At 48.2% G+C, this 22,469-nt stretch overlaps 1 protein-coding gene across 2 annotated transcripts in view; it reads right to left on the bottom strand.

Annotated features, from left to right (window-relative positions):
* The window catches only part of SETD3 (SET domain containing 3, actin N3(tau)-histidine methyltransferase), a 77,247-nt gene that overhangs the window by 38,265 nt on the left and 16,513 nt on the right, over positions 1-22,469 (bottom strand). For both annotated transcript variants that reach the window (XM_048219883.2, XM_026515328.4), the window contains exons 4-6: positions 19,669-19,817; positions 17,543-17,615; positions 16,986-17,242 (exon numbers count right to left, since the gene is read on the bottom strand). In XM_048219883.2, coding sequence (XP_048075840.1) covers positions 16,986-17,242; positions 17,543-17,615; positions 19,669-19,817 — 479 coding nt within the window. The remainder of the gene's footprint in view (positions 1-16,985; positions 17,243-17,542; positions 17,616-19,668; positions 19,818-22,469) is intronic.

The following is a 22,469-nucleotide window of genomic DNA, read 5'->3' as shown; positions in this document are numbered from 1 at the left end:
ATTTTCATGTGAGAATGCTATGAATGGAGTCAGCATGACCATTAAACAGAGGCAAAAGTTCTCCAGCAACTCTTCCCTTCTTGCCATCCTCGTGAAGAACAGCTGTCCACATGTTCAAGGACACCGCTTCTGCACGTACTTCCTCCTGCTCTTAACTATCCTCAAACGTCTGTGTATTTCTGTGATTGGTGTACAAAGACCCGGCGAGCAGACACACACCTGAACTACAATGGACAAAAGTAACAAATTCCCTCCAGTCTGGCAAATGTCTAGTTAATCGTGACACTTAGATGCAAAAAACTAGGTAAGGGTCTGATAAAAACAGCACACTTTCAGGTCAATGTATTTTATGCATGGTACTTTTTGTTCAGAGTTTTCAGCACAGTTGCAACCTGACAGTTACAAAGTAACAGCAACAACAAAGGTCTAAATCAAGTCCTTACTAATTGGATTGGAAGGGGAAAAATTTTCCATTTTCTGCAAATGCCAGGCCATTTACATTCATGCTCCAAATACCGCTCTTGGGCCACCAACTACCAAAACTTTAGTTCTGTATGTTATTATGTTCCATATAAAGCTCCTGATCATGTACTGAGTTTTGGTTTAAATAAAAGGCTAGGGACACAGATGTGGAAGAATCGATTTCTCTCAAATTCTTCTCCTCACATACACAGGGGCTAAGGAGAGGTTGGTCCCGGACTGCATGTGAAAGGTGAGGCCACAAAGCTTCCAGAAGCACACATTCGTGGTCCACGCTAGACAAGGTTTCCCAGCAGCACCACTGACCTCTCAGGCCACATCACTCCTGCTGGTGGACTGTCCTATGCGTGGCAGGCGCAGCAGCATCCCTGGCCCAGCTGTGACAGCCAAACTGTCTCTGTCCCCCAAGGGCCAAACCGCGCTCAGTTGAGAACCCCGGGGCTAGGCAAAGAGTTCTTTAGAGAATCAAGAAATACCACATTTGAAAAATAAAACTGATATACTGGACTTCGTTAAAATGAAAAACTCTGGTCATCAAGGGTTTCATTAAGAAAGGGACTAGGCAAGCCACTGGGAGGACACAGGCATAAATCACGCCTCATAAAAGACACAGATCCAGAAGACAATGCCAAATTACAGATGCGTGATTCAGGAGGGGGCAAGGAGATAGGGAGTTCTTGCTGGGTGTTTACAGAGGTTCTGTTTGGGGTGATGAAAAAACCTGGGGAACAGACCCTGGTTACAAATACACAGCATTATGAATTTAACCAACGCCACTGACTTGTACTCCTAAAAATGGTCAGAACAGCAGATTTTATGTTACGTATATTTCACCACAATCAAATACCTTAATGTAATATACTCCCCCCCCCGAAAATGCACTGCATTGTCAAGATTTATTTTTTAAAAAGTAAAATGTATCATTAAGTATTTTATATTAATAATACGTTTAAAGGTTACTCTTTCCTGTATCTTGAGTTAGGTAAAATACATTCCAATAATTGTGTTTTAAATGAGTAAAAGAGTGTGTTTGGCACTCCCGAAGCAGGACATCGAGGTAGCTAATAAGCAAACGCACACACGCTCGACCCCACAGTCACCGATGAGGGGAAGTCAGAGCCCCGAGGAGACACCCCCGCGCATGCAGGAGAAAGCCTAAGCGCTGGGTCGGGGCGGGGGGCCGGGGAGAAACCTGGATGTGCATGCGCCGCTGGTGGCGCGTACACTGGTTCGGCCAGTTTGGAACCCAGTTTATCAGTGTCTACTGAAGCTGCCTATGTGACTCCAGGAATTCTCTCCTCAGGGAGAACCCGGAGGAAAGGGATGCACGTGTCCGCAAGCAGACGACAGGCGATCACTGACGGCAGCTTCCTGTCCGGTCTCCCCAGCCGGCAAACAGGCCAAGCCCCCAGGCACAGAGTGGATGCGCAGACTGCGGGGCGCGCACGTGATGCTGAAGCGCGCAGCAGGGACTGGAGTGAGGGACCGCGCACGCGCACGCGGAGGAGCCGCGCACGCGGAGGAGCCCCGCGCACAGCACAGGGGCTGCAAGCAGCCGGAGGTGAGCTAGTGCACACCGCACGGTCTACCTACCAAAGCGCACGGACTCGCACACGAAGCTGCGCGGGCAGGCGGAAAGGGAGGGTGGGTACCGCCTGGCACAGGACGCCGAGGGCTTCCTCCGGTGCTAGACACGTGCCACAGCGTGCTCTCGGTTGTGGTTACTTAGGATAAAAACTAATCAACGTTGAATATATGTACTTCACAAGTGGAAGTTAAACCTCAATTAAAGAAAATTAAAAATCAACAGAAAATGGCCCAAACTATTCGTCTTTCCTACAGGTTACTAAATGTCCTCAGCCTTTCTTTCTATTACATATTTATTCTGTTAATGTGGGCCATTTTCAAGAATAACTGACATAGTCCAAAGCCTACGCAGTATCACTAGGATGTAACTCACCAACAAGCACATAGATCTCTTACCTTTTCCTGTTTCTTACCACGTACAACGTCTGGATAGACGGTACATGAATCTTATTTGTAAAAGTTTACAATGTTCAATGTGGGAAGCTATTAGTGACCCTTACTGCCTTTGAAGTGTAGTTATACTTTTTATGTGGTAAACTATTAAATCACAAGAATCTTCCCTGCCTCTGAAGTTCTCTTAGCAACTTTCCCCTACAATTTTGGTAATTGATCCCATACCAACGAGTGAACTCCTCCTATTGCCATAAACTATCAGTCTGACGTTGTATTGTCAGTAAGCTTTCCTCACTTGTATTTCCCCCACTAGCTTGTGAGCTAGGGACTGAGAGACAGCGCTAAGCACGTGCCTTCCATGCGCACAGGTGCCTTGAAGGGACAGTTCCCCGGCAGTTCACGGCACTGGAAGAACCACCAGAGGCCAGCAGTTCTCCGTACCTCACCCAAGACACATGCTGGGACCCCGAAGGGCAGTGACAGGGAGCTTCTCTTTAAGAAATATGTGTCTGTAAAATGCTCTACGTCTAAAAACCTTCTCCTGACATTTCCCACCTGGCCTCACACTCCTGCAGGGGAAACTGGGCACAAGGCCGAGAGCGTGAGTGACTTGTCTGTGGTCACAAGTGAGCCAGCAATGGAGAACAGGGTCCAGAGCTCTCATGTCTGTTACCAGTCTTCCCACCACACCTCCTGCCTCCAAATGACTCCTGCTCAATCCCACCCTTCTCGTGGGTCAGAGTTTTCTGAACCAAGACAGGCTTGATCTGCTTACAAAGCCTCCTTCTCGGTTTTCCACCATCCAGAAATTTGGTCGGCGTGCCTCCCAGGCCCTCACCTCTACCCCACCGAGTGTTAAGCACACGGCCAGTAAGTCGGCCTCGGAGGCCTCGCTGTGGCCTGACGCCAGCATCAGCCCTCCCTAACCGCTGTCAACAGCCCTCTACCACAGCATCCGGAGCAGCCCTGTCTGCCGGGATGAAGCACCTCTTTAAATTAAAAAGCCAGTAAGGTTGGCTTAGAAAGCATTTGTCTTGACGCAGATTTGATGTAGTCCGTTGTCCTGTTTTTAGGGTGCCTTAATACCTACAGCAGCCTCTCCAAGAAGGCAGTGCCTGCCCATGCTCTGGACAGAAAACGCAGAGTTGTGTCGCCAAGTGCTGACAGTGCGACCTCAGTCACCGCCTCCTCTTGGCCCCACCCAGGAGCTGACTACTGAGTTCTCATATGTGACAGCACCCGCTGTCTCGGTGCCCGAACGGCACAGGCCAACCCCCGCCTTTGCAGGCTTCCATTTCAGCAGGACTCCCGAGAACACCACCACTGCCTAAAACATTTCAACGGCTCGCGCTGAAATACAAAGCAGATTCACTGAGCAGTTGGTACTCGATAAATGTTTATGGGATGAGGGACCGGCTCCCATGGTTATGAGGTGAAGTCAGCACGAGAAAGCAGAGAAGATACTTCAGAGTCGGACGTGAATCTCCATTCTGGTGTACCGGTGATTAGGTCTGCACTGAAGTCCTAGAACAGGCAGACCTGCAAACAGGCCTCGATTTCATCACCCCTCAAATGGAAATAATAGCAAGCGGACCCCTGGGAGGCTGTTGTGAGGGTCGCTAGCAGCTGTGCTTGATGCCGATGGCACTGAGCGCCGTGTGCTGGTCCTGCCCCCTCCCTTCCGGCCTCCGTCTCTCCACCTTCTCTTCCTCTCCCCGAGCGCACTGGGCAGCGAGGCTGCGCCCTTTGCCCTCTGCCTGGCAAACTCCTGGACCTTCCCCAGGGTCAGGGCCATCCCACCTCTGCGAAGCCTCTGCTGACTCCCCACTCTCCCTGCTGTTTCCCTTGCCTCTGGGCTGCCCCCCCCCCAGAACTGCTATTCCATCACTGTCCTGACCCATCCACTGTCCCCAGGCTGGGAGCTCCTCGAAGCAGAGAGTGCGTCATGAGCTGAGGCCCAGCAGCACACACAAGTGCGCGCGTGTCTCAGCAGAACTGCCAGAGAGAGAAAGGCCCAGATGCGGTGACACTTCTCAAGGGGGAGAAGGGAGGGCACGTGCGAGGAGACTGACTTCCCGACAGAGCTTCCTCGGCTTTGGAATGCTGCCCGTGAGTCCCCAGTGTACCTGGTCTGGCCCCTCACTAGCCCCGGGGAACTCCGTGCCATGCCCACAGTCGCTGGAGTCCTTCATCTGTCACTACACGGCCCACATTCAGGTGACGGTGTCAGTATTTAGACACCGCAGCTGGATCTAGGGGGTCTGTCGTGTAGTCAACTTGCCCATTAACAGGAAGTCGATGTCCCAGGGGTTCTAGAAGCCACAGCCACTAATTCACTTTACAGGAATGGTAAGCCCACACGAGAGCAAAGACTTCAGAGCCGATGGTAGCATTTCTGATGCAGACGTTGTCAAATACAAACTGGCTGATTAATTTTAAATGATTTCACAGCATTTAAAGAAAAAACATGAGGCTGACACAAAGATTTTAAAACTCATTAGACTCGGTCTTGAAATCCCGGATATATTTAAATTGAAAGCTGCTCTTCTGACAGCTTTTCCTTCAGACGTGCCATTGTGTGCGCGCCACTGCGGTTAAGGTTGGGCGAGCACTTCCATTAAAACCTTCGCTTTCACCGGCTTCTACTTTCACAACAAACATTCACTCCGGGCTTGGCTCTTGCATACAAAAGAGTTCTGCTTGAAATATATGTTCCAAAGTACAAAATAAAGCTGTCTGGACGGAAAACTCAGGAACAAGTTTTTTGAGGGGTCTCGGGTGTAAATGAGTTAGAATAAGCTAGAAATTTAGGATCAAACATGTCCTTTCTAAAGCACAGAAGTTATAAATGGAGAGAGGCTGGTAGAGTCAGTCTAAGAGCGAGGGGGAGAAGGTGCATCTAAAGCCAGCGTATTCCAGAAACCTCAGGATCGTCCGTAACTCCCCACGCCCAGTGTGTCACCGGATGCTACCACTTCTACCTCTGAGTACTTCTCAGGCTAGCTGGTCTTCTGGTCTCCCCGCTTCTGGGTTATCTATCGGCAAGCAAGCAAACCCAGGCCGGTGTGGCTCCCCATCCCATGAGGACACAAACCGCAAGGCCTGCTGATGGCCCTCAAGCCAGGCTCCTGCTGCATTTTCAGCCTCGTGCTCTCCCTACTTCCGTCTATCCCTAGCCCCTCTCTGCTGTGCCCTCCATCCCAGCTCCCGTGAACAGGCCTTTCTGTTGCATCTTCTTGTCTTTTACATCCAGGGTAGGAAATTTCCTTCACGACATTGTTGAAGGGCACTCAAACCCAGCCGCTGGTTAATGACACCAAGAGCAAGGCTGGCATTTTAAAAACACATTTATTCCCACTGATATCTCAGCTGCACTTGCAAAGACAGCCTGAGACAGGCTAGACTGTCATTGTGGAAACTGAGGCTCAGGAAGTTTGAGTGATGTGAGCAGGTGTCACAAACAGACTGGCTAAGCCAGAGCCATCTCGTCCCACACCAGCCTGAGCCATAGAAGCTACAGGCACCCTGGGGAAGTTCAGGCATTAGACTTCTGGGACCTGGTCCCCACAAATCTGCGATGACTTCCCTCCATTCCAAGGGCTGTGGCCTCTGCTGGGCTTGGGCTGTCTTCTCAGGCTCCTCTGGATATGCCTTGCTCGCCTCCAAGTCCAGGCCTTCAGTAACAGTATTTCCCTCAACCAGATAATCCTGCCTTTTTTTTTTTAAGATTTTATTTATTTATTTGACAGAGAGAAACAGCCAGCAAGAGAAGGAACACAAGCAGGGGGACTGGGAGAGAAAGAAGCAGGCTGCCAGCAGAGCAGGGGCTCGATCCCAGAACCCTGGGATCGTGACCTGAGCTGAAGGCAGACACTTAACGACTGAGCCAGCCAGACACCCCAAATCCTGCCTTTCAAGCCACAATCATCTGACTGCCCCAGAAATCCTGGAGTGCAGAGAACAGTCACTGCCTCAGTTTACCATTTTTGTTCTTCTATGTTTCCTGCCAACTGAGTCCCTCCCATCTCTACCATAAACTTTGAAAAGGTAAGGCTCTCATATTACTTTTCAATCTCCTTATGGCACCTGCTACTGAACTGGAGACCTAAGCATTCAGTAAAACTCCATTATGATCAGCAAATATTTCAAATAGTTATTTAACTTACTTAAAAAAAGGAAAAAAAAAACTGTTACTATTTTTTTCCTGACGAGAGTCAATGTAAATAGAGATAAGCACAGCATCCATGCTATGTTTCTGACCACCACTATTTAGAACTCACTTTTTCTTTAAAGCTGAAAAAATAGAAGTTGACTTGGGAAAGAAAACTACCCAAATCAAAATACGTGACAAAGCCCGAGAGCCCGAGGACTAACAACAAGAGGGGGGCCGAGTGCAACGGCTTTCCAAAAACCACGTCAGACCTAAAGTGCTGATCACTGCAGGGCGCTCTGCTGCGGTCACGTGTGAGGCGGGGGGCGCCCAGTGACCTCCAGGAGGAAACCCTCAGCAAGAGGGTCAGGAGGAACTTACTCGCCTCAGGTGTCTCCAGGTGAACAAGCAGAGCAGAGGGGGAGCGGTTCACTGGAGCGACACAGAGAGCACCTGTGAGGCTCGGCGCAATCAGAAAGCCCTGGCTGGAGAAACTCGCCACGGGACCAAGCAGCGGGAGGGTGTGCATCATCTAAAAGATCCAGTAAGAGGGGGAAGAAAAATGGCCCAGTATCTACCTGCAGAGAACTCTTGGAATCTGAGCACAGAGGCCAGGCGGTGAACCTTGGGTGAAAACGTTAAGTAAACAGGAGAGGGGCGCCTGGGTGGCTCAGTCAGTTGGGGGTCTGTCTTCAGCTCAGGTCATGTTCCTGGGGTCCTGGGATCGAGGCCCGCGTCAGGCTCCCTGCGCAGCATGGAGCCTACTTCTCCCTCTCCCACTCCCTCTCCCCCTGCTCGTGCTTTCTCTGTCTCTCTCAAATAAATAAATAAAATCTTTTAAAGAAAATTTAAATAAAAGCAGAGGATCTGATACATTCTTCCTTCACTGCAAACTTCATCTCTTGGAAGACAAAGGAAGAAAGGATAGGACATGGATGTCCACGACCACAGAAGCCTCAAGCAGAGGCAGGAATGTTCTGTTACACTCGGGACAGTCCTCACTTACGCTAACTCCTCTGATGTCCCATCAAGTTTAGCATGCGTCCCAGCAGGGACAAGAGTGCCAGGGACCTTTGTACAAACCAGAAAAAGCTGCCCAACTGCGAGGATGCAGCTTTGCAGGGACCCAGCTTCGGGAGTGAGAACAGTCTGGACTTTGGCCACACACGGCTTCCGTGTGGAGATCTGGAAGGCAACTGGTTCCCCTGCTCAACGAGCTGTGCTTGAGCCTCCTGTGTGGTGGCAGTGTGCGGAGAGCAGTGCCACGTGGTGCCCAGGAGAGAAGGGCCTCTGCCCGTGAAGCTCACGCTCCAGAGGAAGAGACAGATAAATCCAAGAGCAAGTCCAGACAGTGACAAGTGCTGTGAGAGAAACAAACAGCATGCTCACTGTGGTGGTTCATTTTACACGGCAACTTGGCTGGGCCGCGGTGCCCTGATATTTGGCTATTCCGGGTGTTACCGTCAGGCTGTTTTTGGACGAAACTAACATGTAAATTGGTGCGCTAGGAGTAAAGCAGACAGCCCTACCTAATGCGGGCGGGCCTCATCCACTCAGCGGATGGCCTGAGCAGAGCAGGCTCCCCAGGCAGGAGGGAATCCTATGGGAGAGGGCGTTTGGACTTCAACTGCACATCAGCTCCCCCCAGGGTCTCCCCTGCTGGTGTGTCCTGTAAATTCTAGAGTTACCGGCCTCCACAACTGCATGAGCCAACTCCTTAAAATAAATCTCCTTCTCTACCTATATACACATTCTGTTGGTTCTGTTGCCTTCCTTGAGCCTGGATGGTGAATACCAACAGTGGCCACACGGTGGTTGCAGCCTAAACCATTTAAATCATCAAACATCACACACAGCACAGTTCTGCAGGGAAGGAACGGAGCCTGGGCGGCAACAGAAACCAACAAGAGTGGTCACAAGGGTGTTCACTCATAAGGGCACTTATACCAGGTCTCAGAAACACAAGCAAGTCCTGTCCTCTAGTGTACAGAAAATAAAACCCCAAAATCCTGTCCCAGAGGTGAGGGAATTTACAAATACAGACCTCCGGGAGACTGAGGGGAAAAAAGCAGGTTCCAAGAAAGATTATTTTTGAGGCTTGTATTTAAACTTGTAGGGATTTCACAAAGTTCTATTGATCCCACTAGTGGGAAGAGCCAGGACTGGTAAAGCAGGGCTGGTGGAGGGAAGGAACTGTAAGAAGGATGGGTCTGCAGACACGGAGGGAAGTGGGACACACAGCCCCCAGGGTGGGTAGGTGGGGCGCACCACGGCATCAATCCTGACTCACCATCGGCAGCTCCGGCCAGCTTTCTCACCTTCAGCCTGCCTCCCCTGGAAAACGGGGTGATGCCCAGCTATGGGGTAACAAGGAGGACTGGAGGAGGCTCGCCAAGCCCCTTGGCCCACCACTGGCACGCAGAGGCATAGGCTCAGTGAACAGCATCTTAGAAGCGAGGTCCCGTCTCTGACCTCGGAGGCTTTAACTTCTCCAGACATGAATTTAACTACCAGCGACCTGGGCCTGGTATTGGGGGTTTCTTCAAAATCTAGTCTGGCTAATTCTGTCTCAGATTCTTAGGGGAAGACACTAGTTCCCGACTCCTCCTCACCACAAGAATAACAGGAGAGAAAGTTCTCATCACAGTGCTTGACACACAGCAGGCACCACCACAAATGCTGATTCTCCTTCCTTCCTGAGTCCTGCCACCAGGGAACACGTATGTAAGATCTTCCCCTGTGGCTCTGTCTGCCGCACCTGTGGCGGGGCCTCTACGAACACGGAGTGCCCAGGTGATACGTAAAGTAGGAGACGGGGACGATCTACGTGCCTGCTTTGTTGGACTGGACGTCTGTCCCTAACCCTGATTAGCAACAATGGAAGATTTCCAAAGGGTCCCAGGATCCCAAGTCAGGTAAGGCAGATGAGAAAGGGAGGGAAGCTGTGGTTCAGGAGGAGGGCTGCCAGTGAGAAGAGTCAGCAGGGACAGGCAAGGGCGGGAGACAGGATGTCACTAGCAAACAGGGCAGACAGGAGGTGCCGAATCTGTACGTTGAGAACATCTACAGGCGGACACGGAGCACGGGGCTGCCAAGCCTCCCCCTGCACAGACGTAGCACTAAATGTCCTCCGGCGACATCCTCCCTCAGCTGATGAGACAGGACTACCACCAGGACATCGGGCCCACTCTCCCCAGTTAGAACCATGAATACAGAGAAAAAGTATTTCATTTCTTGAGCTCCCCAAAGGCTGCTGAAACTTAAGCTGGAAAAAAACAGAGGAAACAAGGACCACTCACTGGATTCCGGAAGGTGAAGTCCATACCCATCTGCCCTGCTCTAACGGTATGCCAAACAAGTGAACACAGTTAAAAACACCAATTAGGTTTTTTAATGACATTATCTGCAGACTTCATTCATGAAAACGATGAAAATCACATACATGTTTAGAATGAATAATTCACAAAATCAGAGAGCTTATGTAAGGACACAATAAGGACAACACTCTTGCACATTTAACACAAATTAAATAATGGTCAAGGTCAGCTACTGGGAACAAGCAAGGACACGGGTCAGGACGTTTCAGCGAGACAGCCAGAGGCTCTAACAAAGACTGGAAGGGCACTGGAAACTCTCCAGAGAATATGCAAGCTGCACTGATTTCCTAAGCTCCAGTGTTTTCGCATTTTTCACATCATTAAAAATGGAATCAGTAAGGATAACAATAAAGACAGGACTGCCAGCTTCCTCGCAGCTTGCAGGGAAAGCCACAGGCAGAGGCGTGGGGTCCTCTGAGGGAGCCTCTCCCACCTCTGTACAGCGTGACACAGGCTGGGTGGAGAGGCATCTTTCTGCAGCTGTGAAAAGCGGCCCACAGGTGAGCCCTGTGCAGACTCCTGCCCTAGGCCCAACCAGCAGCGGCCTCAGTCAGCAAGCCACACCCAGCCTTCTGTAGGAGTCCAAGGGAGGTTTGAAACAAGACTGCTCTGTCCTTAAAACCAGACCACTTCTTTGTCCCAAAATGAAGATCAGAAACAACTTCAGATTCAAGGACACAGGCGTGGGGCTAGCAGGCCCGCTGTGACACCAGCCCAGAGCGTGGACACCCTTAAGCTCTGGGCAGCTGCCCCACACCTGGGTCCTGCAGCTGTAAAGGGAGAACGACCAGCCCCTCACAGGTAACTGGAAGGATTACAGCCCTGCAAAGAGATGACCAGATACGAGATGGGCTGGGCTCTGGGTTTCCTGCCATGTGTTCAGGAGCCCCTCCGACCCGCCCCAGCCTGGCCCTGCCTCCTTGGGCCAGTCCCACGAGGCACACAGCACAGAAACTACTTACCTGACAGGAAAAGGCCCCGGTCAACTCAGATGAGCAATCTGCAAACGGAAATCATCCTTTCTCTCTGCATCCCACAGCCTCTACCCAGTCCGTTACCACGGCAGCCAAGGAATAAATATGGACTCGCTGCTCCTGCACCCAACACCTTGAAACCTGTCAATCAGCCTCCTCTGTCCTCACTGTCACCGTCACCTCTGACTCTGGTCCTTCCCTCTTCACTTCTGCAGCTATTCACAGATGTGGCATTACCATGAAGTTGGCTGCGAACAAAAATGTCCCATTTGGAACACGTGTGCCTCCGAGAAAAAACATGTAAGTGGGGACAAGGTCAGGAGGATGGAATCTAGGAAGCGGTGTGCGTCCACGGCCACACTTCCAACTTTGTTCTATGTGTGCAACTTTTCTGTAAGCCTAAAAGTCCATTCCAGAACAAAATATTTAAAAAGAAAATCTCTGGGGGCGCCTGGGTGGCTCAGTCTGTTGAGTGTCCGACTCTTCATTTTGGCTCAGGTCATGAGCTCAGGGTCCTGGGATCGACCGAACCCTCATCGGGCTCCACACTCAGCAAGGAGTTTGTTTATCCCTCTCCCTGCTCCTCCGTCCCTCGTGCTATCTCTAAAATAAATAAATAAAATCTTGGAAAAAAAAAAAAAGAAAAGAAAAGGAAAAGAAAATCTCTGTATCGCCAGAGATCCGGGTGTGCCCCCTCATACATACACACACACACACACACACACACACACACAGAGACGCTCAACAAGTATTAGTTGAAAAATGCAACAATCAAGAGGGCACACAGGTTAAAGACAAAAGACAGGGCAGTAAACCCAAGGTCAGGAGGAGGCGGTGGGTTGGTGTACCTGAGAAGGAAGACTCTTAGCAGCTTTCCAGGTGGAGGGGCAGGACCAACAGCAGGAGAAGCTGACCACGGAGAGCCCCACGCCACCTGCGACCACAACCTGTGCCCAAACTGGCAGGCGCCTGACCACGGCCTCTGCCGCCCGAGGAGACAGGTACAGGATACACACGCATGCTCTCCCTCACGGCGCTGCGCCAGCACACGTCACGTGCACGGAGGTCCACCGACAGCTCTGCATGGTGAGGCTCTGCGTGTCGGGGTCTTCAGAGTAAGCTAGTGCCCAGAGCCTCGTACTCTAACCGGACACTCAGCCCTGAAGCAGATTCTATGCGTAGATGGGAGCTTCCGGAAAACATAGGCTAAATCTATCTGGCAACTCCCGTCTTGTGCTATTCTTGTGTGCCTCCGTCAGAGACACGTTAGAACAGCGAGAAACGGGAGGAGCAACTGTTTGCATTTAGCCACAACGGCCACGGGATGCCAAGAACCAAGCGTGACACCTTCCTCTGCCTCTTGGTGGGCTCTGTTTTCAGCCAGGTTGTAAGTACGACTGCTCGAATCTTCTGCCACTACAGCCCTGGCTAGGTAGGAGAAGCGGCCTGTTCGAGTAGAGCCAACTTAGGACGGCGGGACTCCGTCTTAAAGCATGAGGCACAGAGTGGAAGCTCGCTCAACTGAGACTCACGGCAGTTCACCCACAAGTGGGTTTCTCCCTCTCCATCCCTTCTGCTGAACGTCTGATCGACACAAAAGACAAAACCCAGGTAAGGCGGGACAAATCATGCAAATTAAGACATCAGTGGAGAAACAGTCATCGTACAGATACGTCTCTATGCTACTAAACCTTACACAGTGCGTTTCCTTACACGAGCGCCACGTCCAAGCTCAGCAACATAGGAAAACGTGCATGTCCGCGGACAGCTCTTGACCTCGGGATAAGGTGGCATCCCACGCGGCAGTGCCTGGTCCTCGAGATGGGACTACAAATTAAACAGACTGTTCATTCACGGGATCTGTTCATTTGTTTTTCACTGGCACGGGTGAACGATACGTGGACTGTGGTTCATCTGTGTTAAGTCAGGTCAAATCTGATAGGATTTCTTCACCTTCACACAATTACAGTGCTTCCGAGTTGGGTGTAAGCCAAATCTTACTTGCCCGCTGATTTCTACCACAAAATTGGTCCCATATTTCCAGGCAGAAGTCTCAACTTGGCGCTGAACCTTGGAACGTCCTGGTGTGCTAAGTGCACTCTTACAGGTTCAAAACTCTGCAGTGGTTTTAAATGCCAAGTTCTGCCTTCCACCATTAATCCTCTCTTCTGCACTGGTCCCCGCTTCACAAACTGACAGATATTTTACCACCACTTAGGGTTCTCAATCCACACAAGTCTTTTCCAGGATCTGGCTGAGCCACGGTTCCTAATTTAGCTCCTGGAGTCTGGGTGTTGACATTTCTCCACTGTTAAGCTGCAGTATAAGATTTCACCAGCAGGTGCTCTATCTTCATACAGCAAATCCCCTGCTCTACACATTTCCTGAGCCTGAGGCTCCTGGTTACACACTATGGTCCGCCGCACACCGAAAGGAAACCCTGTATCCTGAGTATCTCAAGAACACAACGTAAATATAACATAAAAACGGAAAAGGTCCTAAAGCCCAAGCCCCTTCTCTATACATGAGAACCAGCAGAGGCTCAGAAAGATTTCTGAACACACTCTGTAAAGCAAGTGAAAGACAGAGTCACCTGAACTAACACCTGGCCGCTCTAAAAAACCCTGGACTATGAAAATACTCTAGGAGAAAAGAGCATGGGAAATCATTTTTCTAGTTTTTAGTCAGCAACAACCAAAGGGAGAGAAAGACAAACATGAAAATACAAAATGCGATGCAGAGAAATCTACCTAAAGGAATTCACAATGACTAGAAGTTAGTACTAATGCTACTTTTCTTTTAGAATAAACATTCTAGCACCTGAAGCAAGATGTAAGGTTGAAGTGACTATAACCCTTTTCCACGCCCTTCTCCCAGGGACTGGGGATCACCAGTGTAGACACACGGAACCAAGTCGTGCTTGCACTCACACTGCTGGTGTGCCCGGAGATAGTGGCTAAGAGCTGTGACCTTCAAGCCAGCAGTCAGCTCAGAAGAAAAATAATGGGTTCAGTACCAATGCCCAGCCCCAGGAAAATGACTTTAAATGGGAAGTCATAACTAAAAACTGCAAATCATGTTCTGGAATTGGGACCCCCTCAAATGGTTCGTAAGCATCTGTGATAGAGGACATGCATACATTTCTCCGGGAAGAGGGGCCCCGTGACCCTGAAAAGGTTAAGAGCCACAATGCCCCACAAAGCAAAACTGAGGGCAGGTCACTGCAATGAAGACATTAAATACGAATGATGCAACACTGCTCACTCTCTCTTCCCGAGTGGCGGCGCACGGACGGACGGAGTGATCGACTGAAACGGAGCAAAAGCCTGACAGCTGATCCTGGAACAGCATGAGACAGACGTAGGGTTTGGTGCCGAGCTGAGGAAACCTGACCTACAAAATAACAGCAGTCCAACGCTAACTTTTGTGTTTACACTAGATCGTTACCAAAGATTCCACGAGCAATGAGAAACATTCTACAACCAGAAAAGCAGTTGGTCTTAAACTCTAATTTTGAAAAAGATAACTTTTGCTTGAGTCCATTTTTCTTGGTCAGGAACACCTGTGCAAAGCCCTTCCCCTCCCCAGCCTGGATCGCCCTGTCAGGCTGCCTGTGCTCCCACTCCGACCGGCGCTTCAATTAAACCGCTGACTAGGAAATTTCCTACAAAATCTTGTTAGGATGTATTTTCAGTTTGTAACAATTCCTTTCTACTAATGGGAAGTGAGTGCCCCATGCTCTTCTGAAAAAGGACCACACCTGGACAGACCACGATGTCGGGGGTAACAGTGTTTACTACAGGCGAAGCCGGAACGGGGGCCCCCCTGGCACACACAGGGGCAGGTATGGTCCCGGAAGAAACCGGGCTGTTTTCCTACAATGCCAACCTGACTTGACAGTATGTCACTGAACATGGTTTTTAAAACTAGAGTAAACATAAACATTTGCACGAACTGTTAATAATTTAAAACATTAAACTGAAGCCAACAACAATAATGACAAAAGCACAAGATTCTGAAGCAATTCTGAGCCTGTACTGGGCCACTCTGGGTGGAGACCCTCGTGTTGCAGGAATATGCTTCATTATCCTTGGCGGCGAGGGTGTTCAAATAGGGAAGGTTAAGACACACTAATGTAAGTCCCTGCAGGCACAGGGGGGAGAAGCCACGTAAAACAATAAAAAACTAAAACAACTGAGTGACATGGCCTGAAGGAACAAGACACAGAGCAGTAACCCGAATCGAGAGCTCCTACGGCAAACACTGCTGTCATCAAGGGCCACACCGATGTCAACTCATTTGGTCCACTCCGCAACCTTGGAGTCGGGCGCTGTATGATCCCAATTTACAGATAAGGAAACAGAAGGCACAGAGACATGCCCCAAATGGCACAGCTCTCAGGGTGCTACGAGGATTCGGACCCTGGCAGGCCAGCTCTGGAGCCCACCGCCTCCATGACCACATCACCCCCGTTGAAGTGGCTTCAGTAGAGATGTCCCTCGTGTTTCCCGGAGGAAACTGCACACCTAATGGCCACAGACACAGAGGCCCAGTACCGCACTAGGTGCTCTGATAAACAGCCCAAGCTGGGCTGACGACAGTTCACTGAAATATGGGGCATGTTTTTATCCTACAGGTGAGGAAACCAATCAGAGGGGTAAAGCACCTACAGCTAACCCCCAAATAATGCAGGGGATGCGGTGCTGACCCCACCCAGTCAAAAATCTACATAAAACTTTCGAATCCCCAAAAACTGAACTACCAATAGCCTACTGTTGACCAGAAGTCCTACTGATAATGTAAACAATTTATGGGTATTACACCCATTATATTCTGTATTCTCACAATAAAGAGAGAGAAAAGAAAATGTTATCAAGGGAATCATAAGAGTAAATACATTTACAACATTGCACCATACTTATTGAAAATGACTGTGTATGAGTGGACCCATACCACTTAAACCCGTGTTGTTCAAGGGTCAACTGTAGTTCCAAATAATTCCAAATTATATTTAAGTAGCAAGTGAGATATGGAATCTGGGTTTCAACTCGGGTTCATCTCACTACGAAGCCTGAGTTCTTGCTGCTCAGTCGGGCCCTAGGCATCCAACCAGTCAGGAATGATGGTGATCTCTGACATCATGTCAGTACCTGAGACCCTTTGTTCTATATATAACCACAAAGCAAGAGTTCTCAACCTTAGCACTACTGACATTTTGGGTTGGAAAATTCCGTTTGGGGGCTGTCCTGTACATCGCAGGAAGTTTAGCGGCATCCCCACTGCCACATATCGGGGACAGCAGCCCTGGAGTTAATTCTTGAACAATTGAGAAAAGGGAGAGTCGAGGGCACAGACACTCCCCAGTATCAGCTCTGGAGGGAACCATGACACTGACTCTGACTCATCTCACTGTGGTTCGACCGGAAAGGAAGATAATGCCGGCTGAACTGCCAAAACACAGAAAGGAGTAACCAGGAGTGATTCAAACATTCACAACCTGACGAAGTTTTTATAGGACACTTTCACTTGAAACTAGTTAGAATTAATATAATACACAGCACATTCTGAAAGACACAAAGAACTCAGCACTCTATGTTAGTAAATTAACTGTCACTATGATTTAGTAGAATACATGTCAATATATAGATGAAGAACCCAGAAAGGGCCTTTCACTTTCTCGGAAAATTTATACACAGAGCACCTTTTTGCATTAGAAAGATTTTGTAGCTTCTAAAGTTCTATTGTAATCTTTCCTTCTCAGAAAAGCTCACACTTCCCTAACTTAGGAACAAGGGCTGCTTATATTAACACGGGCCGCTGATGAAGTCAGATACATTCAAACCATACTTCGGGGATATTTCTGTACAAAAACAGACAGTGAACTAGAATTAGAATGCCTTTTACCTTAAAAAGCACGATGGTTAAGTATGTGTAATAAAATGTGAAGTGGGACATTCACGCCATCGATTCCCCTTTCTTCCACACTCTGTTAAACGTACATTTGAACAGTGCCCAGCCACTCACCTGGATGACTTTATAGAAGTAGGCGTACTGCCGAGCCGTGTTCTTGTATTGGCTGAAGACGTCATGGATGGCTTGTGTGGACTGGAGGTCCCGAACTTCGTCCTCCTCAAAGTAGAGAGGAGTGTCATATTCGCTGGGGAGGGTCTGAATGTAGGGCTGCCAGAAAGAGTTAGGGTCGGCTCGCTCACACAGCAGGTGAAAGGCCAGTGTGATATTTCCCATAGCTTGAAGAATCCGGTCTTGAGAATATAAAGGTCCTGAATTAACCCAGAAGTTAACAGCATAAGTTCCAAAAAGCGCCTTAAAAAGCATTCATTCAAAATATATATTAAAGTTACAGAAATAATTGGAAAGTTTTGTAATATGCAAAGTAACATGCACCTTTCTTCTGACATTGTCCTACTATGTCAGATTACAAGCATACAAAACAATGTGACTTTGGCGGAACATCTCACTAGTTTGAGAAAACATCCAGATATGGTCCTTAGTGCCACAAAATAAAATTTCTTATTTTTATCATTTGCACTTTGCCTTGAACAGTCAGAAATTATTCTCACCCAACACTGAATTTTTAGCAGATTCGACAGTCATTAGTAATTTTCGTGGAACCCATAAAAATAATTCTTCTGCCTAGGAGGAAAAAATAAGAAAATCATATAATCATCAAAACATGTCACAGTCTTCAACCCCTTCATCTGTGGTCAGAAAGCCAATCGTGCAATCACACATGAAATACTGTTTAAGGTTGTATGTTAGCACTTCATTTCTAACGATCAAATGTATTTTTAAACGTAAATATTTGTGGTATACTTAGATAAGTAGAAGCAGGGTTTAAAATCCTACTTCTAATACAAAAACTAACCATATACATTGGGAAAACAGATTTTAAAAACGGGACTTTCAATTTTAATCTGAAGCAAACATAGCCATTTGGAGTGGAGCACAAAACTGTTAATTCTTTGCTGCACTTATGTTTTTAAGTTCAAAAAGCAAAACAAAACAAAATTTCTATCTCCAACAAAAACTTGAACGTGTCGATGTGGACTGCTCTTGCTGTTGTATTTCCGAAGCCAAGGGACATTCCTTCCTCGACATGTTTGTCTTTAAGGCACAATGGTTACCAGCAAAAGCACAAGTCCCTAGGACATGTTTTGGTTTACTGAGTTTTTTCCCCCAAAATATTGTCTCCTTTTTTCCCAGTATGCAGGTGTCTTTTTGGTATGTGCTGTATATGCACCTATACTGCTTAAAACACGCAGAGCAGCACCCTGCCCTGATTGTGGTGACGGTATCACGGTGTGGGCGCACGTCCAACGCATCACTATGACCACACGGAATATGCAGTTTCTGTTTATCAATTATACCTCAATAAAGCTTAAGAAATGCACACGGTGCAGACAGACCACAACTAAGACATCTGGGGCAGCATCCACACGAATGATGCTTCTCTGATAACACGAGAAGAACATGTGACATCCCGGTTACTCTTGCCTTCTGCCGATGTCTACCATTTGGATTCTGTTTATGTGTGTCTCTTCCCCTACTATATTTTAACGTCATGAAGGAAGAGACCTCGGTTTTTTTGGAAGGCTGGCATAATAATGACCAAGGTACTATTCACATACTAGACATTTAACAGGTATCTAATACACTGGTATATGGTTTATCAACATATCAATGAAAAGTTAACTACAACTTGACCAAAAACCTTGCCTGAGGTTTGAGGGGGCCCGAATAAATAACACTCATTTCCTCCATCCAAGTTCTGAACCCACTGAGAGAGACACAAGACTACAACAGATGGTCACCCAAAATATCACCTACTGAATCCCAGAATTAGACAGACTCCCCCACCTAGTTACAGGCAGAACCGGAGCCCCACGGGCCTCCCCACGTGTGGCCTGCCCTGTAAAGCACACACAGTGGAGCGAGCACAAGGGATGCATATTGGCAACCGGCTCCCACCAAGACACGGGCCAAGACCAGGTCCTTCTCCCCAAATCGTCGAACAAAATAAGTTATGTTTCCTCTCTAAGAGAGGCACAAGTGAGGGGCAGAGAGAGGCTGGGAATGTCAGGGTGCTGCTGCTCCCCTCATCTGGAAGGAAAGACCCAGAGCAGAGGAAACGCATTTGTCCCTTAGCAGACAAATACTGCTCTTCTTCTTTCCCTTTCAGCTCTGGGGGCACAGTGTCAGTAGGTGGCACTGCCAACCACTCAGTTACCGCCCCCCCCCAGAAAACCAGTAAGTACCCTGGACATGGCCCATCCTCCTCCCCAAGCCACCCACCTCCACATACACTCTGTCACAGGGCCTGTGTGCTCCCCCTCCTAACCTCCTGAGTCCACATCCTTCTCTTGAAGTCTCAGAATCCTTTGAGGCATGTTCTGTGGTCTCGTTAACAGAGGCTCTGAAACATGAACCAACTTGCCCCAGGTCACTGGTTAGCAGCACGGCTCCCAGGGAGGACAGACCGGAAGGGGCTGCCTAGAACACGGGTAAGGCTCTTCCAGGCCCCTGGTCAGCCTGGGGACCCCGCAGCAGGAAGCGGAGCGCTGAGAGCACACTGCCTATTTGCCTACGAGGTCAGAATCAGCCCAGACACCTGTCTCCAAGTCCCATGCCCGCTCCGCAGCACAATCCAAACACACTGAGGACCCCGGACCAAATGATCAAAACTCACCTTGATGTCTCTCGTCGCTCTCAAACCAAAGCCCTCTTCTTTGAAGTTGACCATTTCAAAACCCTCAACAGAGGCTCCATTTTCAGAGGCCCACTTCATTAGGTCAGGGAAGTAATCTTCTCTTTTTCCATCAAAAGTAACGGACAGACCTGTTTCATGTGTCAGAAAACAAGAGCTACATTTAGGACCCGTATCATTCTTTCTGCTCTTAGAAACTGAAAAATATACACTGGAAATAGTGGTAACGCTCCAATCTTGAAATCAAAACTCATCACCAAGTAACGAGACTTACGGGGCTGACCGTTTTGCAATGTATGTAATTGTACACCTGAAACTAATACGATATTGTGTGGCAGTTAAGCTTTAATTTTTAAAAAAATCTTAAAAAAGAAAAGCTTAAAAAATAAATTGGTTTAAAAAGTGTTTAAATAAGTTGGAATGGGCTGAAATCATAAAATTTTCTCTCATTACAACATAATCAAATTAGAAATCAACAAAAGAAAAAATCTTGAAAATTCCCAAATATTCTGAAATTAAACAGAACACTTCTATGTAACCCACAGGCAAAAGGCGAAAACACAAGGAAAGAAAAACAACAACAACAACAAAACGAATCACCAAACAGTCACAGTGCGTATCCTAACTAGTGGCAGAAAGGCAAATTACAATCCTAAACCCCCGGCGGTTGCGGAGAAGTGTTTGCTGAGCCCAGGAGGTAGGACTGCTGACTGCTGGGCTCTGTGAAGGGATGCGGTAGAAAGGGGAGGGCTCCACCACCTCACACTTAACAGCAGCTCCCCCGTTAAGTCAGCGTGCCGTGTCTCACAGGCAGCTTTGCTTAACAAAATTCCCAGGAAAACAGCAATCAGCAGCTGGCACGTGCACAGGGGGCATGTGTAAGGATGGGCACCACAGGCCTGATTCTAAGAGCACAGAACTGGACAGCTCTGCAACCGAATTCTGTTGAACAGTTTGAATGAGTTGGATCATATGTACCTACAAATAAAACAATACAACACCATATTTTTAAAAATTCAGGTGCTCTGGGGCGCCCAGGTGGCTCAGCCAGTTAAGCGTCTGACTCTTGGTTTTGGCTCAGGTCATGATCTCGGGGTCCTGAGATGGAACCTCATTTTGGGCTCCGAGTTCAGCAGGGAGTCTGCTGGAGATTCTCTCTCCCTCTCCCTTGGCCCCTCCTCGCCTCACACGCGCATGCTCTCCCTCTCAAATACATAAATCTTCAAAAATTCAAGTGCTCTGATACCATTCATACAAATTTTTAAAATACCACTGGCTCCAATATATTTTTGTGGGGTTGTACGTGAAGTAGAAAAACATTCTCAGTCAAGACAAACTCCCAAGCGGGGAAAAGCGACTGGGAGAGAAGCGTGACACTTCAGCTACAACTGCAATATTTATTTCTTAAAAACAAATAATGAAAACAAAACAAAGGATGGAGGGCAGGATGGGGAACAGACCAGCAGGTGGGAAGGCGGGAGAACTTGACCGGAGGAACTGACTCAGTCCGGGTAGGAGATTCTTAGGCATTGTGTTATTTTTTGGACTTTTCGGCATGTCTGCAATATTCAAGGAGATGAAAAGCCATGCAGAAGAAAAACCAAGATTTATTTGACGAATAAAAGGAGAGGAACAGGAACTTCACAAACAAGAGGAGCAGGGTATGGAGCCCAGCCCAGGTGCCTGTGGCCACGCCAACAGAACGCCACCAGGGGTCACCTGGATCTGTGCAGCAGGACGGCTGGGCACAGGGCTGGGCCACACTGCCTATGCAGAAAGCTGATTTCGGTAGGGACATTCTGAGACAGAAGTCACTCTTTGCTGAAAACTCAGGAATGCTCTAACCTTAGTGTGAGTTGTAGTTAGCGGTCTCTGCTAACAACAGACACTCAGGACATACGAACTGTTCGCTATACATCTGGTGAGCCATTAGCACAGTCTACCATTTAGAGCAAAGAAACACATTATAAAGGAACCTGTCGCCGTTTGGGGGTCGAGACCATCTAAGCTAAAGACTGCATGTTTGTAGAAGTACACGGGACAGCAATGAAACCTCAGCGAGCAAATAAAAAAACAAACCCTCTTCTGACTCACTTTCACAGAATAAATAAAAATGGAGCCTAGGAAGGTTCTTCTCACCCTTTTAAGCGCAGGCTCCTTATTATGTTTTCTCCTTCCACCTTCCATGTGGCCCTGCATACCAATCTTTATTTTTTGTGCTTTACAGAACAAAAACAATAGGTTTACTGAATAGGCTTTTTCAAGCTGACACTTGGCCCCGTCGCCAGCCTGGCTGAGAATCATTAAGACGCCTACTGAATACACCCTGTAAAAACACAGCTTCGGAAACAGAACTACATCTCTTATTTAACCAAGACAGGTTTGAGTTCATCGTAAATCTTGTGAAGACATTCATCTATTAGTGTACGTTTGTGTGTTGACCACTCATGACATCATGTACTGACCTCAAACCCTCAAGGAAACACAATGTGGAAAAACAGATCTAATGTATATTTTGTCAAAAGTAAATAAATAAAAGTTGTGTAATTTTTTTTTATTTATTTTTAAAGATTTTATTTATTTGAGAGAGAGGAGTGGTGGGGAAGGACAGAGGGAGAGAGAGAAGCAGACTTCCTGCTGAGCAGGGAGCCCGATGTGGGGCTCGATCCCAGGACCCCGAGATCATGACCTGACCTGAAGGCAGATGCTTCACTCACTGAGCCACCCAGGAGCCCCAAAAGTTGTGTCATTTTAGCCCCTAGATACAAACACTTTTCCCCTAT

Source organism: Ursus arctos, unplaced genomic scaffold, assembly GCF_023065955.2.
Source record: "Ursus arctos isolate Adak ecotype North America unplaced genomic scaffold, UrsArc2.0 scaffold_25, whole genome shotgun sequence".
Classification (NCBI taxonomy): domain Eukaryota; kingdom Metazoa; phylum Chordata; class Mammalia; order Carnivora; family Ursidae; genus Ursus; species Ursus arctos.
The sequence above is the reverse complement of the archived record's forward strand: the minus strand, read 5'-3'. Positions and strand labels throughout refer to the sequence as shown.